Raw genomic sequence first — 19,658 nt, forward strand, 5'->3', positions numbered from 1 at the left:
AAAATTCAATGTTCAATGTGTTTTGATTGTAGTATTTCAGTTGTCAAATGTGTTTGAAATGTTACCGCTGTCATGTTGTGTCACTCTATAAACCATATATTACGTATATATAATCAGATATTAACAAAAATAATAATTGTTCCTCTGACAAGTGATAAGTAATAAAAATTTAATGCCAGGCAGCAAACTGTTCCTTATGCTCATTAAATGAAAATAACACACCCGGGATTTTGCTTAAAAAAAATGCTGTTTACCTGCCCTCTTATGAAACTGTTGTATACAGAAAAAGAGACTTTTAGGATCCATCGACCGAGATCCAAGCACGTGAACTTGACTCGCGCGTCATATGTCAGTGTTAAATATAACCGAAACTATAAATAAACGGTGGATGTTATTTTAGAAAATCATAATTTTGATTGAAAGTTGTTTAAAAGAACGAAATTCCGGCTAATCAAAACATTTGATCTGAATAAACAGTCGAGTTGTCATAACAGACACAGGCGCACAGATGTTTTTCCTTTGACGCGGCACGTTTGGCGGTCACGGAAATTGTTGTCGTCATTTCGAGGATGCCCTGCGAAAATTGGCAATGCCGCTCGCTCGTGGCGCTTTTCATCTGATCAATGATCAGCCAAAGGGCGTCTACCGTCGCCCTTTGCAATGTTGCCGCTTAAGCCGGGAAAGTTGAAAATTCAGGGTAAGAAGGAAAGGCACGAATGTGATTAATTAAGAAGATGGGGTTTTATTACAATTACTAAATGAATGAATGGCTTTTACAAATAATCTATGATAATTTTTGGTTGTTGTGATTAAGGCACAAAGTGGCTTATTTGGTTTCGTTATGTGCAAGAGTAAGAGGTTTTTCAACTTCGGAACTCAAAAAATTTAGGATCAATATTTCCGGTTTTCTTTTTTTGTAATTTTTTTATTGAGCTTTACGTCGATTCCTTGAAAGCAACCATATTTCGATACACTGCGATGACAAGTGGCTGTGGATGTTAAACCATGACAACAATGAAGAAAAAAGCTCAATAAATATGATAACTTTGGCTTTTAATATATTTCAAGGAGTATTTCCACTTCAAAAATTATGTACCAATATGCTCTTTTTCGCGATATTTTAATGATTTCTTTAATTTTGACTTTTGTCTTTACATGATTAATTAGGTACCAACCTGACTTAACTAATTGAGTAAATTTGTCTAGGTATGGCGACAGAACCTTACCGTATTATTAATAATGAAGACTTCGGATTCAATTTTTGTTTATCATTTTTTTTAAATTTCACAACCTAAATATCTCAAAAACTATGTAAGTTAAAAAAAATATATCGTTATATAAGAGTTTTTTTGACTTTTTATGTATGTTCAGTACATTCCAATTAATTTATGAGTTTTGATGGTGTCTAGCTATACTTGCCACCTGTATGCTGGAAGATGTCATAAATTATATTCGTAAAATACTGAATTTTATTTTATATAAATTTACTTTTATATAAACTTTTTCTTCAATCTTGATAAGATTTCAAGATAAGAGGATGAATTCCCAGTGGAGGAGTTAAAATCAATTTAGGGGGTACAGGCCAAATATTTACATAAATACCAAACAAACCAATCAATGTCTGTACATGATATATGTATATACTCTCTAACAAATGTGGAGGGTGTTTAATAAAATCGTTGGTCAGGTTTTGGTCAGTATGTTTTGAATTGATTGGCTTAAGTACAATTTTCCTTTGTTTTCACAAATTTAGAAAAACAAGGTCATCAACATCTGGCATGACACTTTTTAAGATTTATTGGCCTACATACTGGCAGATGGTTTTCGTTGAAAAATTACCGCCATTATCCATACTATTTTCCACGATCAACAAACGCATTGCTTCGTCTGGGAATTTTGGCAAAAGTTTTCACAAATTGACAAATTTAATTCGAGCATTATACGTTTACCTGATTCAGCTCCTCTACAAAATGTGTGGGTGACTTACCTGAAACAAAAAAAAAAGAATTAATTATAACGCAAAAAACATAGATAAGATTAGTGGCTCCATCTATCAAAACTCTTCGGAAATGCCTCTGCGAGCAGATAAACAGATATCTACATTTGAATGAGTGTAGATAAAGATATGAGGGACGTTCAAATTCTAAGTTACTTTTACCAGATTAATTAATCAATAAAAAAAATCCCTGAAGAATAACAAGGAAACCTACTGATAAAGCTTATGAATTCCCATTACAACAATCTCAATAGTTACAGAATTATGTTTTAATATAAATTAGGAAATAACCGTAAAAGAACTACTAAGTTCCTTTCCCTCGTAATCTCCGAGTAGAGATTGAAACGATGCCAGCCGACGCGTCTCGACGCCGGCGTCTACGCTGCCTCGACAACATTCACAAACCTGCCGTTCCCCAGGGAGCTACTCTCTATACTCGGCGTTTGTTATTCAAGAAACACCACTGATATACAAAAAACCATAGGCGTATCACTTACCTGGGATGACGCAGCTCATCTCTCAACCCGTAGAGCCCAGCAACGGCCGCCATTGGTGTAACACGTCATCAGAGCTTGAATAATTGAGGGAATTGATCGTATGTAGGTATGCCCTTTTGAGAGCTTGTTTTTACCTTGAAAGGCGAGGCTCATGTCCAAGTGACCATTAAGATATGTCCTCATTAGGATACGTCCTCATTAGGGTCCGACATATTTTGTTTAATAAGGATGATTAGTTGTGTAATGGGGCATGTTCGTGAGAACTAAAAAATATATTTTGCATAATTGAGAAGTTTTTGAGCTTATTTAGTCTGCAAGAGCTTCTTAGAGGTTTACTTGCTCGACATTTTGTATTTGGGGGAAGTGTATCGATTGTGAAGTTATTAAAGTGAAAGTTTCCTTACGAGTTTCTTGAACAATTTAATTGGAAGTTGAACCTGTAAAATTTGAGCAATTAAGTTAAAAATAGAAAAAACACATTTAGCTTACTTCTGTACAACAAAAGTTTAGTAATTATGAATAACGAGTCACCAGAATATTTGTGCCACCACGGAAACTTCACTTTTTAGATTAACTAAATTTTAGGAAATTAAGTTTTATCTAGTACATCTTTGAAAACTGGAATCATTATGCAAAAAATGTTAACAAAAATTAGAAACCCTTAGAAGTTACCAAAAACCTTGTTAAGAAAAAATAGCGGTTCCTACACAGCAATTGCAACTGCCTTTAATAACCAGATATAGCTCTGACTCTTATCATGTTCACTAGGTTATATTAAAGAAACAATTATACAGAAAACTAAAGCTATTTTTAAGTTTTAAGAAAAATTTGCAAGTAAGTTTAAAAATTTATTAAATAAGGTTCTAAAGGTCACTTAATATAAAAACTTAAAATTTCTTTTAAGAATTTTAAGGAAAATTGCAAATTGACTTCAATATCTAATACGGCCCAGACTTTAATTAATATAATTCTGTCGCCTTAAATTTTCCTATAAGGTGATATTACAGGACAGTACTAGACAAGAATTTCAAGAAGGTAACTTATTCAGCAAAATGAAACATTTATGGAAAAATGACTACTGTGTTTATAAGCAAAGTAGGGTAGGTTTAAAGCAAGACAGCTAAAAGTTTGTTGGAGTATTTTAGTAACATGTTGTATGATTCTGGAGTCCCAAAGAAGATCCTAAACAAGAATTTATCCAGAAAATAAATTTATGCATGAAATTTTTTTCTTCTTAAGACTCAGTAAAACCATATCGAAAGAGAGGGTAAAGAAATAATCATAGTTTTTGCTATTTCTATGAAATGCTAAATAAAGTTACCAATATTTTGAAATGTGCTCTAAAGAGCATTTAATGCATAGATAATGAAAGGAAGTTTGCTTTGTTGAATAAGTTTGCAAGCAAGATAATATCCATAGAAACCATGGAATTAGACCAGAGTATTGGCCTATTTCTCCATTTGCATGGAAATTATTATCTTGGTAAAGTTATCAATACATTGATTTTTTGGTTCTCACAATAGATACAAGTCGAGATAATTTTTCCACAAGAGAAAATTTCACAAAAATCATAAAATAAGGGTTAAACATATGGCTAACTTTTTGGTTTCTATGAAAATGAGATATCTTCCAGATGACTTTACTTGAAATTTTATATATTTAACCCCGTGGAGACGATTCTATTAATGAAAGAGTTCTTGTAGAATGAGGTTAGTAAGTTCAGGTAATAAGGTAATGAGGGTTTAAGAATCCGTGTTAAATGAGAGTATCAAATGTAAACAACAACAGTAATAACCATTATTACTGCAGATCGAAAGAGGTCTAAAAATAACACCAAAGCAGATAAGTCCAAACTTCAATTTGCTGTCTCTGTGCCAAGGCCGAAAGGCTATTATTATTACCCAGTTTATTAAATCGAAAATCTATAAGATCTAAAGCCGGAATATGGGGCTTGTTTTTCGGTGGGAGCCATATTTTTGGCTAACGAAAGCTGGCACGATGCCCCCGACAATCAGTCGTACTCAAAGCGGAAACAAACGACCCGTAACAAGAAGGGTGGCAGAGGGGAGGACGACTGGATGGGGGTGAGCTTAATTCGTGCCAAAAAGCTCCTACAAAAGGTCCATAATATATTTCACGTCCCGGCTACATTTCGAACGAATGTAAATGTTTCATCGCAATCGATTCGTGTCTTTCCGAAGTAAAAGACGAAGCCAAATCGGCAAAGTGCTGCATTGTAATGGGTGCTCTAATGTCTTCGTGAATTATGCGCTTGATGAGGATGTTTGGGAATTCGTGTCCTTAATCGCGCTAATAAACCAAAAATCGGCATTAAGGTTTTTAATATATTTAGGGAGGCTTTCACGCACGAGTGCAGTAAAGTAAATTTACAGCACGCCCGCAGTAAAAACAATTAAAACAAATATATGTGTTTTTTGGGATCAACGCCTTACACCTAAATAGACTTTTTTTTTTGGATCTGAGGTTGACTTCTTGTTTAAGGGTAGGCAGCCAAGGGCTACTCGTGGTTACTGAGCAAGAGACCACACGTTGGTTTTTATAAAGTAATTATAAGCACTTTCTTTTATTTGACGCCTCTGTGATAATGGTTCAGTGGTAACGATCCATTTAAGGCATCATTCCATTTAATTCTGTAACCATTATCAAAGACATGCTGGCACATATTTGACCCATAAAATAGTCTATTTTTATGTTCTTTCGGTGTTCTTTAATTTCCTTTTTTAAAAGTCTAAAGGTTTCGCCAATAAAAATATAAAATTTCTTATATTCGTAAGGAATTTTATACATGATTTTTTGTGTGTTCATTTTCGATTTGCTGTTTTGTCTTTATACCTTTTGAACGCAGTGTTTTTTCTGTCCTAAAAACTGTTCCAACATGAAATTTATTTCCTAATCGTCTGATTTAGTCTGATATATTTGCTCTGTAAGGTATAAAAGGATTTGTAATGGGTTTATTTTGATTTTACCTCATGATAGGCTGTTCGAAATTGTAAAAACATTTGTCCATAAAATTAGGGGGATATTTCTTTTCTCATAAAACATTTTTATATATTTTTTCCATATAAAAACTTTATATATATGTATGTTTGTATGCATATATATACATTTTACAATCCTCTTTTTACGATCTGGGTGATGTCTCTCTAAAATGCTAGTCTGTGTGCGTTAGTTTCCGTTGAACACTTTTTCTGAACCTTTGTAAATCTTTTTTAAGTACGTCCTATGCATCTGAGGCGGATTGTCCATTATTTGTTTATTTTTTAGAACAACGAGTCACACATCAGTAAGGTTTATTATTGTTGCTGTAAGGTTGCACTTTTTTTTCAACTAAAACTGAAAATATCAATCATACTTTACCAAGGGGACTCAGATGATACTTTTTCTTAAAAAAAAAACTAGCTCTCATGTATTAAGAAGAGATTTGTCATCTAAACTTTAACAAAGGTAAATGTTATCCACAATTAGTGTTATCTAAGGATAGGGTGCAATTCCAACGCAACAACAACAATTCCTACTGAAATGCGAGGCGTTATTCTCAAAAAAAAAAAAAAAATTCAGACTAAAATATCTTAGAGAGGAAGTGCTTTGTTTTGTTCTTTCTTAATAGTATATTTTATACTCGGTTCTTTCGAATTTAAATGATTGAGGAAAACTTATTAAACCAAGTATAAAAAATACGATTGTGAAAAGAACGAAATGAAAAACTTCCTTCCTTATTGTACGGCCCAATCAAACGATCAGGAAATAAATTCAATGTTAGAACAATGTGTAGGACGGAAAACGCAATACGTTCAAATGTTACGAAGACAAAACCACAAGACGAAAATGAACACAAAACGGCATCTATTATATAAAATTCCTTTTAAAAGTGAGAAATTTTATATTGACGAAACCTCTAGTCTCTTAAAAAAGAAGATTAAAGTACCTACACCAAAACTTCGTTAAAAATAGAGGATTTCATAGGTCAATTATATGTCACTATGCCTTTGATAAAGGTCACAGGATTAAATGAAACGATGCTTGCGTCGTTACCAAGGAACCATTATCAGAGAAGCGTAAAATAAAAAAAGCGCATATATTTTATTTAATAAAAACTGATATGTAGCCTTTTATTCAGCAAGCATGGATAACACTTGGTTACCTTGAGTAAGTGGTCACATAAAAAAAAACTATACAATAATAAATATTACTTAGACCGTTGGGCAACTCAGAAAATGGAATTTAAAAAAATATTTTTAAATTAGGTACAATAATCAAACACCAATCATCTAACTCACATCAACCTTTTGGATTCGTCATTCATCACATCAACTCATTTTGAAAAAATGGTAGTTTCTCAGAGATTGAGAAGAGGAATCTCAAAATGTTCAGTTTAGTTCAGGTTAGTTCAGGTTAGTGTTCTATTTTGTTTCACATTTTAGTTAACTGTTAATTTTTGTTTTTCTACTTATTTGTTCTAGATTCTGAAGGCAATGACATATCCATCGTTGAAACGTTAACAAAGATTTTCGTCCGATTAAATGAGCCCGAATGTTATTCTCAGTTAGTTTTAACTCCCCAAAAACATATCCCTAACTTTTAGGTGAATTGTACTTAGGTTCCATAGCTTTGCATAGACGAATAGTCCGTCAAATTAAACGACGCTTTAAATTAATGATAAAGGAAATTCTATGCTAATTATCGCCGTTAACCGTTCGCAATTAAGGTGATAAATCTTCAACAGTCATCGGCTGACAGGCCACTATTCACCTAACCAATCGCTTAAATCTCACAAAGTTATAGTCGTAGATTAGAAGCCTTGAGATCATGTTTATCTTGTACGGACCCTTACCTAATAATCGGGCTGTTAGCCCTTCCTTAAGGGTGCGTGGCCACACAGGGAAAAGCAACACCGAAAAGGCACATTTTTATGGGTCGCGTTATTATTACCGAGCTTATCGGTTTCCGAATCTGTTTCCTTTTCGTTTTGTTTCAATAATGTGATATTGCGCAAGTTTGGGGGTACGAGACTGATGGATTATTTAAATGGTCGAACGTTATGGAGATATATGAGTATTTAGGAAATGTGAGTCTCATGAAAGGCAACGTCTTCTTTTAAACATTTCGACAAACTTGAACCAGCAAAGAGAAAATGCCCTTCAAATAAATGGCTTCCTTCGCAGGTGATTTGTGGATTAGCGAAACCGGCACTCCTTGCTATCAATTTTGATTACGAGAATATTTTCGGCTGTGGCTGGCTAATAAAACCCTAAAACTGATAATTGGTTTTCAGAGGTTTTGGATTATGTCCTGCACATTTCTTATTTCGGAGAATACGTTCAGAATTCGATCAAAAATTGCGATTCAAAAGTAAATGTAAAGCTTTAAGAAGCGTATTCGTCCAAGTGGGTCTCGGTGTGAAGCAAATTTATATGGGCCTGGATCTGCTTAAAGCACTAAAAATGAAATTAAGTTCATTGTTGTATCATGATTTTAAGAACCTAACAATTTTCCAAAATTATTTCTCCTATTTACTCTTTGTTTGATTCTTGTTATTAAGTAGGTACCTCAAAATTGCTTCCGGCATATGTAGTACATAGATATACTACAAAATATATAATACATTATTATATAGAACTTTCAAAGCACTCATTAAATTGTTGGCATATCACTACGTTTTAAGATCCAGCAATTTTCCAAACGAATGCATCTTGCATTGGATATTTTTGTGGTTGCTTACTCATTCTTACTTGCAAATTGTGTCCTGTACGACGCTGGTTTTACTGCATAAAAATGATTGTTTTCTGAGTCGCAGAAAGGCTTTATATTGACTAATAATATCCAGTAAGTCACTGACGTATCTCGCATCTCCTTAGGTATAAATATCATTAAAAATTACTTGTCCATTTCTACTTTTTCTTTGCGTTCTTTATGCCCTGTTTAACCCTTATAGTGCTAATTATACAATAATTTATTAGTGTGTTATAATGGTTTAAAATCCAGCAAAGTTCGCCACTGAAAATAAGATTTTATCAAAGTGGATCCGCAAATGGTGCGTGACCGAAATGCAACATTTTCTATACAGCATCTAGAGTTTATAATGTATTTAGTTCAAATTTGGGGTAAGTACTATTTATTTTCAATGCGGAAGATATACGGATATATGATAAAGATGAATATACGTGATATGACAGTGTCAGTTGGATTTGAAAGTCTACAGTTTGGTGATTGCTTTAGGTTATAATATCCTCGGAAAAATAAACAGGGGCTTGGCCCAACCACTATTACTTAACGTCCTTAAGGGAAATATTCAATCCAAGTATAAATTGCATTTTTATAAATTTGAAGTATTGCAGATAAAATATAGAAAACCATTTTGAAACTTAAACACATATTTCGTTAAGTAACCATTTTCAGATGCATGGTGATTGAAACATTTTTCTTATTTTTATTTGAGGAATCAACCCCTTAAAAGTTGACGTCTACTTTTCATCCTGTATACACAGAGAAAATGGTAAGAAAAGAAAAATATGGCCGATCGGCACTTGCCCTGGTCATCAGCTTATTCGTCTTGAAAAAGTCACACATTGATAGCCATCAAAATAACCATTTCTTCACGACTAGAAATCTGAATATTTAATTTAACAGACGTTAAAAAAATGTCAAGACGAACATATTGAGACCTGGTGAACTGCAAAATGATGTTAAGAAGTATTGCGTTAGTATTACGGACACAATTGAAAATTAAAATAGGTTATGCAACATGAAATTCCCTTAAACATTTTTAACGAACAGTTGCAGTCTCTAGAGGACCGCCATGTAGAGAAACCAATCTGGGACATTCTGTATACTATAAGTAATAGAATAACCAATCTCCAATATATAATATCGAACTTCATCAAAACAGCCTTGGGAAAATTTATTCGTTAAAACTTGGCTTCTGCAGCACCCCGAAATGCACTTTCGTTGCGCTTACTTCACCCCTAGTGGTACTTACAGGCGCCAATATGGCCCGTTAAACCATCTTTATGGCCCTCTTCACAAGCAAACGGATTGATATCGAGACCAATTAGCTATAGAGCACTTGACACAAATAAACAATCACCCAACACGTACGATCAATTCCCTCCCTCGTCAACGTTATAATACATTTAATTCCACCATTTTCCCCGAAACAATCGATAATTATTATTAAAAGTAAAAATCACCTTCGCGGGGGTTGAAACTTATTAAAAAAGCAACGCAAATCACATTAACGCACACGTACGAAATCACTTTTCGCACACCCATTGAAATGTCTTGGACAAATGAGCATCAGCCCTTAAGTGGCCCGACCGTGAAATTATCGTGACACACAATGCAGTCTATCAAATCATAGTTGGCGGTATGGAGGATCGCGTGTTACGAAAATGCCCGACTAGATCCGAGCACTACATGTGATTCCAATTTCGGCCAATGGGCGAGCTTAAAATTTGACATAATTTCACTGCGTATAAGACGCACGTTGTTATTTTTGGCTGCAGCCTGCAACAGATGAGCCACTTCATTTGGACCTTCGAGTGAGCCCTAATGAGGCTTTTTTAATGGCTTGTTGCGGGTTTTGTAGGTGGCGTGTTATCGATCGCGTAAAGCCGCATTTAATATTTATTTATTAGTAGAGTCAATGCTCCATCAAACTAAAACGGAGGCTATAAGTCATGCGAAGTTCTATTATTGAATGTGTCTGCTATCGACCACGTTTTGGCGTGAGTAATGCCGGGAAAAAGTATGTGTGTAATAAAAGCTCGCTTCGAGACTCGTTTTATGAAATTTAAAATCTGTTTTTCTAGGTTATGAAATGGGTTATATCAGGTGTAAATTTGTTGATTCGAGGTTTAGAATTTCGAGGCGAATCCAAAATGTATTATTAAATTCACAAGGTGTTCTGTTTGAAATTTTTATGTCGAATATCAATTTCGGATAAAATTGGCACGTCCGTACTCGCGAAATTATTTGCATAAAAATTATCTATCATAGCCATATATTGCAGTGGATACACCTGATACATGTGTATGTTTAGCTATCTGAAAGGCACTACAGGCACCCAAGTATCAGAATACTCCGAAATTTTTTCAGGACAAAAATGGCTATTATTGGATAAAAATCCTCGTAAGCGAAATGTCATTATGCAATCAAGAAATTAAACCACTCACACATGTATTATGACTTTGCTGCATGCACTTGTAATATAATGCACACATGCTCTCTACTGCTACCCTGAATACATGCTTAAAATGAGAAAAAGATACTTTAAGAGAGTTGTTTTCTGGGTAAAAATGCTTCATAATTCCTGGTTGTTGCATTTAGGTATTTAAGCCATTCTATATTTTAGTGTGTCGGATATTTTGTTTTTTTTCTATTGGTCAGAGCGTCTCAGCTATAAGAATTCTGACCTATGGAAATCAGATCTCTATATTTCCGTTAAGGCAACCAGACCGATTCCCAAATGAATAAGAATAATAGGGCAAGAACGTTTCAAAAGCGTAGGTCTACACGAATCTCTAAAAGATGCGCCCAAGACGCTCTTTTTTGCAGTAAGTATATGATCCTAAAAAGATATCCATTGCACGCACTCTAAAAATACAGTGAACACTTGACATGTACTGAAGAAAAAGTGAACGTGACTAAAATATAATACGTTCCGGGTAGAGTAGTCCTCACACTGTTTAGTTCTTTGGATGTGACACGCAATGCATAACAGTTTCTAATTCTAGGCCTTAGAGTTCGAGACCATAAATTTGTTTTCCCTGACGCCACCGACAAAATCGTCATTTAACACCTTCACATGCAAATCACAGCCAAAACGCATTACATCAATCTTAGAGACCTTACGCGCCAGATTTAGACTACTGTTCAATCATAATCAAATTCGAATTCATCTCTGCATTCATTTGGTCCTCGCTCAAAGAGTTCCATAAAACTTTGCGTCATTTGTGAGAAGTGTAATGCTTTCGCGGATGCGAAGAAAAGCAATATCGTTGGGCTCACTTGAAGACCGCGATGATTCATCTCCTCCTTACCGGATTTAACACCTGAAGACTTGACACTCTGATACATTTATGGGACAAATAAGACTGGAATCACCTATTTAATCTACCGCTGAATTCATATAGCTTCAATTCGGTTACAGGAATTTGATAGTTTTCATAATCAAAGCTTCCAGCTTAAAAAACTGCTATAGAGAAAATTGAATAAGTAATACTCGTCCCAGCTTGAAAACCTAATTGCGTGTTTGTTGGAATGTTAACCTTGTCGAGTATGATAGCATTCTCTTTTTAACAATGTTTTCGACAATGCTTAAGAGGTTCGAAAGGAACATAAAGAACTGTTCACCTGAACCTAACTGACATATTGTCACATCCCTCTGCATTACATTTTTCCATTTCACCCACTGCCTTTTTAAATTCGTCCAAAAGGACTGAATGGAAGAAAACGTTTCACGGAAATTTGTATGCTTGAGAAAATCTGTGAATGACACGGTCGACGAATACTGACCTGACAATGTAAAAGTAACAACACAAAGTATAACGAAGCTATCCATTCTATCACATGCAAAGCTTAGTTCTTTCTCCCTCCATTCTCACTTCATAATGTGAAATTATATGTTTTCTTAGTCAGGGTTAGGACCCTACAATATGATAATAGCAATCCTTACAATTCTACGATATAATACAAAATGTTAAAGAAATTATATAGTCCTGCAATCCTTAAGGAACGCTAATGACTTTAATATGTATAATTCGAAATTTACTATTATATATTCTCCTACAACGTCTATAAATTACGAGTTAATTTGCAAAAAAATCAGCGTCACAGTGAAGAGAATCTGGAGTAGGTGAAAGGAACCTAAAAGTATACAGAAAGACTTTTTTATGAGAAAATTCCTTATGGACCTTATTAGCAAAACCTGTCACTGACATCAGAATAATTCCCGAGATACAAAGAGTATATTCTACTACAACGTCCAGAAAATTGGAAGCGATTCTTCAAAAAATCAGGATCGTTGCAGAGGTGGGTGAAAGGTTAAAGATGGGTGAAAATTTAAAAAATTGGACGAACAAAAATCGGTTTTTGGGGAAATTGGTTAAAACTCCTATTAATATAAACTGAATTTATTATACGAATCTAGTATAGTCTCGTACAATGCCTACAAATTACCCTATATAGTTTTTTTTGAATATAGGTTAAAGACTTATTTCCATAAAATAATACTTCTAATATTCAGACAGTAAAACTTACCCTCCAGCACCAACCAGTATCATCTGCATGTCTCATTAGTAGGCCTTTTTGGTTGCCGTCGGAAATAAAATCACTAGTTCAGTATACGTCACATTGTCATCTATATCAAATGGTTTCGGATGTGATAAAGTAGCCTTAATCTTTACATCAGAATATTATCGATTCTCTACGAGAACCACAACGTGAACAAATATTTGGAATGATTTCTGCTTTAAATATGAAAAAATCCGCATAAAAGGAATGTTTAAAGGTCATAAATCAGGCAGATGGCAGCAGTTTCCTGGCAGAATTTGATCCAGAAAGATTGATAACTGCCGACCCTTAAAAAACTAAGAACAATTTTAAATGGACGGCCTTATTTCAAATTTTAGGATCCGGTGGCGTTCTTTTTCTAATTGACATTGCACATCGAGATATTCGATTCCACAATCTCTCGGGGCGTATACTGATCAGAGTAAGAGATAAAAAAGGTATTCAAAGAAATACTTTCTACTGCATTTTCTTTTCTAAAAGAACCGAATTTCGCCACTGTCGACACGCTCCCTTGATCTCGATAAGCGCCGCCGTCGATCCTGGATCTGATAAACTGGAAATTACTGCCGGTAAAGCAGAAGGCCATTATTTTCTCCAAAACGGCAGTTCCTCTAACGTAAAAGTGCCAACATTTCCTTTTGCCAACAATTAGTTTAATCGATAATTCGCGGGAGCACTCCTGACTGACTAACAGGAGAGGTCGAAGACATGTTTAACACACGTTACGGGATTAATGCCCTGTAGATACAGAGAGTGGCTCGAATGGCGTGTTTAATGTTGGCCTCACGTAGGTATAAATATAAAGTTCGATGCCACAATATACAAGAAAGTTTTACGTGTTCCGAAGTGGTATTGCACATTGGGAAAAGGATTAATAAACCTCATGTTCCCCGGAAAATCCTATATTTATGTTTAAAAAAATCTGCCCCAATAGTGCATTTTTAAAATAAGTTTCGTAAATAGCACAACGTAAAACATTTCAAAGCAAAAATCAAAAACAACTTTAGAGCTGAGATATTCATCTTTTCATGTCTCCAAATCTGTAAGAATTTTGAAGCCGGCCAAATAATAGAAAACTTACAGTTTTTGAAACGTGTGTTATTTAAGAAGAAAAAAATTCATTAATTTGGATTTATTTGTTGACAAGTTAAAACTTGCTCGGCAAGTTGCTAAATCGTCCCAAAACTTCTAAATTATCTAAAAATTTTATTCGTTTTCGAACATCATTTCGCTCATAAATAAAACGTTCGCGAATCAATTCAAGCGACTGTTGACATTTACGAGGGGGCCCCAGTTGACAATGGAAAAAAAATCGAAATCGGGCCATTCCGCGATCTGCGGCTCTGCGTTGCGACACCAGAGTTTGACGTCAATGAAAGCTCGGATAACTTGTAAAACCCCATAAAATACGCGTAAATCCCGAACATAATAGAGCTTAACATCTGTTCGTCGATTACTACAATAGTCTGAAGCACTTAAGGCCAGTGTTTTGATGCTCCAGACAACCCTAACCACAGCCAAAGACCAAGCGTTTTGTAAGTCTATCTACGCTTCCCTTCTGGGCACATTAGGTGGACATTTAGATGTTCCACGTAACGACTTTTCTCCGTTCTTTTCGAATATTAAGGTCCCATTTTTTATTTGACTCCTGATAACCCAAACTAGAACTTTCCCCATTACCGAGATGGGGCCTAATGCGTGAATCTGGAAACTGGCCCCGCGTTCCTCCATAAATCATCCGCAAATGCGTGCATGTGTATATCCGAGATGTTTATTTGTATATATTTCTCCAACTGGTAGGAACTTTCTTTGTTAAAGTGGAATTTCTCATTTTCCGGCTGATTATTTACTGATCCTTGATGAAATTTGCCTCGCATATTTTCCTTTCAATCAATTTTTCCCAATTGGCGGCTAATAATCTTTATTTTTTTCCGAAAAAAAGTTTTTATTAAACATCTGTTTAGTAGTGAGTTTTCAGCTATTTGCTCCAATTATATACCACTGGTTGACGTCAAAAACTACCTGTTTTGAAATCAGGTTGGCACGTTGGTGGCACAGAAATCGCTTGTTTTCTACAGCTGGAAATAAACTGTCCTCCTCTATCTTACTCGGAATTGCTTAATTCCATCATACAAATATTGTTGGCAATTTATAATTGTGTCTTTTGGACGACCAATTTGTCGGTCTCCAAGTTGTTTGCGTCTATAGCGCAATTTTAAAATAGGAAATTATCTCAGAAAAAAATAAACTATGACGTTGAGGCTTGAGGGTTGCGCACCTCAACTCTGAATATCGAATCAAAACATTATTTCTTAGGACCAAAAAAAGAATCCAAGTGGAACTTAAAATCGCAAAATTTTGGCATCGTTCCTCTTTTATAAAGCTCTTTACTAAAATTCATTTAGTATATTAGCAATTTTTTTTCTAAAACCGTTCACGCAACACTTACGTCCCCATTCTCTCACTTCTTCCTAACATATTGAATGCCCCTAACCAAGGCTACTTTATGACACGGTAAAAAGGTCACATCGCGACAATAAAACAACATAACCTAAACCGAGATTCCGCGGAACCGGGATGCTGGGAGTGCACGTGAGCGGCGTCGTCAGCGCCGCGACGCATCCAGACGCCCAGGCAGACTGATGGCGATGCCGCCGACGACGCCGAAGTCCTGGACGGGCCCCCACGAAGAAGAGGGGCAACATGCAATCTAAGGTTTCCAACGGGATAGATAATGCACTTTCCAGGAGAGGGTGTCAGCCCGGAGATTTGTCGGTGTGTTTATTTTGATGGGAATGAGAATTTTTAACTCAAACAATTCCTTATGCCAGATACCTTTGCAGGCAAAGTGCTTAAAACAGAAATCTCTCTTAACCCTGAGAAATTGGTATTGCAAAAGTAACTTTCCCCTCAAATCTTTTTCTAAAACTTTATACGACCGAAACTTTTCTGAAACCCATAACTTTACATGTGGGTCGTATGTCAAGAAAATTCCTTTATATCCTCGAAATTCCCAGTCATTTTTATCAGTATAAACACATTTTATAACTATTTTATACCCTATTTCAGCCTCCTAATGTTGCAAGCCGGCAATAAAACTTGTTGAAGTATAAACTTACCTGAAACAAAGAGACATTTTATTAGATGAGAGGACATAGCTAAAACAAGTATCGTATTAAACACAAGCAATTAAAAAATGGCAACGAGGAAACATTCTTTTGTATTCAAATCTACGCTTCCATTGGCTGACGCGACCTGTCATATAAAAAGGAACGTTGCCGTACTTCGAAGAAGTTTTATACATGAAAAATGATACATTTCTTAATTTGAGCCAATGAAACAAAATGAAAAACCCGCCGATCTGTAAACGTATATAAATCGTTTTTGGAGGTTAAAGTCGTGGAATCCATCCATCTCATTGGCCCCCAAAAAAGGCTCCGCCAAACTCGATTTGAATATATCCATTTCGGCTCTTTATTAAGCCCTTTTTTGTCATTTCGTCGTTTTCGTGCGATTCCATTTTTCGGAACTTCTAGTTGGTTGGACAGAAAGAGTATTAAATTAGCGTTTTGCCACCATTGGCGTACAAGGTAAAATTCCTGTTAAAAGGACAAGAAAATTCAGTTACGACCATGCTATGCAATGGATACGTGGATAATCGAAATTGGCTTATCGACGATGCCCGGTGGACCGCAGAAATCTCCGGATCATGCATTCGGGAGATGCATTACCAAAACCAATATTTTGATAGACCTAAATGGAATGTTGTTGCACATACAAACATCACATAAAGAGGGTTAAAAGCAGTAATTTAACAAACGCAAACCCCGATTCAAATTTATTTATTAATATTCGTCCAACCCTGTAACACATTGTCCACTTGTCGCCCCGTGCTGTGTTTGGTTATAAATTACAATATTATGCATGCCACAAAGGCACCATTCGAACGATATGTAACCCAGAAATAGGGCCATTGTTCGCTGCCATTAATACATTGTCGCCATACATTAATAAGTACGAATACCTACTCCTATATCCATGCACATGGGGTCTAAGAGAATAAAAGCTCCCACATATAAGAAAAGTTTTATCGTGACTACAAAACAGCTCTGCTGGGAGGGCGAAAAATTAAATTACTGACGGGTGGTTTTGATTTTAGGAGGGGAGGTTCTGATGATGAAATTGGCTCGATGCCAACCATGCTCGTTGCAATGTTAACGCTCATTATTTTTGGCTCCATGTTATTATCCAAAGGATATTAATATGTTAAAAATTCCCCTAAACGGGAAAAAATTAATCCTAAAAAGGTTTAGTGAAGATTTATTGACAGGTAGCTTCCCCATTTCTTAATTTAAAAATGTACGGTATTGCTGGTTATCGATAATAAACATTCAAATTTAAATTATTGACCTATTATTTTGCAACCTGGTAGTGGAGGGTTGAGAGTATCCTCATGATGAGAGGACGGATAAAGTCAGTTTAGTCAAGAATATAGCATTGCATTTGAAATAAGCATAAACATTTATACTCAAAACTGTTTACAATCAGGATTCAAAATCTTAAAAAATTATCAGTCAACCTACAGAGGAAATTCTGGAAAATTGGCAATCTTGAAAGTGCATCAAATAATTATCAAAATTATCACGAAACGCATAGAAAATATATTCTTCAAGCTATTCACAGACGACTTAATTTTCATTTCTTAGATTTAAAAATTAAAGTATTACTGGTTGCCTGCAATAATGGGACTATTTAAACTTAAACTGATGAGCTATTTACTAAGTAAGTAAATATCAGTTGAAAGAGTCTACATGAAAGCAAACAAGAATGGACTTAGTTTGGGCAAGATTGTAATTTTTACCTCTACTTTTTCAATTAGCGTTTCTTCACTTTTAAGACTCGATAAAAATTATCTTAAGAGACAGCTGGTATCGCAAGGAAAAAAAAAGTTTAATATCGATAACAGATTGACATGGCAATTTAACCAATTCGAAATAAAAACCTCAAATCAGACCTCTGCGAGGAAAAGCGGTGAAAAATGTCGAAAAGTCTCTCTCTATAACGTTCCACGTATTGGGTGAAGTGAGGCTGAAAACGTAAATAGAGGCTGGAATCCCATCCGCATTGTAGTTACGGTTTCTGTATCGAATTGGGGATGAACACCTTTAATATACTATTTTCTGGATATGAGCGAAACAAGAGTAAACTACACTAGATGAGCCCTATTATTACGTCTACTTTACATAGATTAACTTCCTAAACTAAAAATTCAGATTAATTTTATTTTTCTTGGCACATCCACAAGATCTCACTAGTTCTTTAAACCTAACAAAACGATCCGATTAATCTTGTCTATCCACAAGTTTGTGTGTCGACGGTTGTTCAAAGTTTCTGACGTCAGCAAAGCTACAAAATGTTAAATAAGAGCACCAACGGCTTTTCGAATCCATTTGGAAATAATAATCTGGATACCTCCACTTCAAGCTCATCTTTCCTTTAAGGCCTAGAGGCCGAAACTGTTTTTATAAATAAGACAGTATAAAATCTCTGTTTGCAATGTGGCCTTAATCCTGTAAAAACCCTGAAAACGACAATCAAAACATCTCGTTGACTGCACTAAATGGGTTACACGAGTCCTATTTCTGGACGTCTCGTGCTATTCTTGTTGTATTCTGAGATATTTTGAGATTTACTATGTGTTGCTCAACGAATCCTTGAGTTAACGACACCATAATCATGTCATTGCTCATTTGTTAGATATAGTAGCCCTTTGTGTTATGATGTAGGACATATTAAAATGGGGAAACATTGGCCTCAATAGGTTTTCCTCAAGGTTCTAAAATTACCAACTTCTTGTTTTTTCCTTCTATAGAAAACTCCATTACAGGGGTTTTAATGTATAGGATTGCAGCTCCCTCTATGTATAACTCTAATATTTGATTCCGAGTAAAATCGATGTGTAAAGGAGAGTGTTGATCGATCCAGAGGGATGTTAAATAACGCATAATAGAGGACGCTTGTGCTTCAATGCGATTATTTGAAATTTATATTTTCGTAGAGAAAAAGCATAATTTTCATTCTAAAATATAATCAAGTACCTACTTATTTGCGTTAATGAAAACAAAATCCTAATTTCCCTTGTATACAAAAACACCCCTGTCTTTCTAAACTTCTTTTCAGAATGCTTCTCGAATTTGCTCGTAGAATCCCAAGGATTTTTCATTATAATGACTGCGGATTTCTAATCGGCTTAAACCGCTGCCAGTCGGCAATTTGTATCCTCCTCAAGATTGATTAAGCCAGCTTAGCAGTTTCATAATAAACAGGAGATATCGCAAAATTAAAATCTACAACGTCTACGTTTTTACCTGGCCAAAGCAAACTCCCCAAAATACTCCGTCATAGCGAACATGTTGAACGTCTTTGAGGCAGCACATATTTCAACTCCCTGTATTTAACCGAAATTTGAGGTTAGATTCTTCCGATTTGCCGGTATAAAACAATCAGAATAAACAATCAGGTGACTATCGTAAATCATTAAATTATAACAGGCCAGAAACGAGTAAACTAACGCACTGCTACTAAGCGATAATCTAGCGTGTCTACAGACGGACAGATCTGGATGGAAATCGGAAAGTTGTGGCTGTTTTGTCAGAAAATAGGTTGCAGAGGGTGATTAAAGCTGCGAAAGAGGCTTAACATACAGCAGGAACAGTCCTGCAGGTATCCTGGCTGGACGGGGCTGCAGGAAGCAGCGACTGCGACTGAGCTGCTGCTCGACGGTGTGGAGAAGTGCCAGCAAGATTTTTGGCGACACAGGGACGGACTTATTGAGGGGAAAGCCCCAGAAAGTC

At 35.5% G+C, this 19,658-nt stretch overlaps 2 protein-coding genes across 10 annotated transcripts in view; both read right to left on the reverse strand.

Moving 5' to 3' along the window:
- LOC136414351 (translation machinery-associated protein 16 homolog) overlaps positions 1-6,931 on the reverse strand; it is a 37,006-nt gene extending 30,075 nt beyond the window's left edge. Inside the window, exon 1 of the mRNA XM_066398329.1 lies at positions 6,928-6,931. Coding sequence (XP_066254426.1) covers positions 6,928-6,930 — 3 coding nt within the window. The 5' untranslated portion in view covers position 6,931. The remainder of the gene's footprint in view (positions 1-6,927) is intronic.
- The window catches only part of shaker (Potassium voltage-gated channel protein Shaker), a 69,697-nt gene that overhangs the window by 26,036 nt on the left and 24,003 nt on the right, over positions 1-19,658 (reverse strand). Inside the window, exons 1-2 of one of the 9 annotated variants that reach the window (XM_066398292.1) lie at positions 2,628-2,782; positions 2,494-2,567 (exon numbers count right to left, since the gene is read on the reverse strand). The exons of 6 other annotated variants lie outside the window; for them this stretch is intronic. In XM_066398292.1, the coding sequence (XP_066254389.1) occupies positions 2,494-2,546 (53 nt within the window). In that variant the 5' untranslated portion in view covers positions 2,547-2,567; positions 2,628-2,782. Of the gene's footprint in view, positions 1-2,493; positions 2,568-2,627; positions 2,783-12,771; positions 12,895-19,172; positions 19,413-19,658 lie in introns of those variants that run through there. 2 more of the 9 variants (XM_066398293.1, XM_066398294.1) reach the window with 2 other exon arrangements.

This window comes from Euwallacea similis, chromosome 17 (assembly GCF_039881205.1).
Source record: "Euwallacea similis isolate ESF13 chromosome 17, ESF131.1, whole genome shotgun sequence".
Classification (NCBI taxonomy): domain Eukaryota; kingdom Metazoa; phylum Arthropoda; class Insecta; order Coleoptera; family Curculionidae; genus Euwallacea; species Euwallacea similis.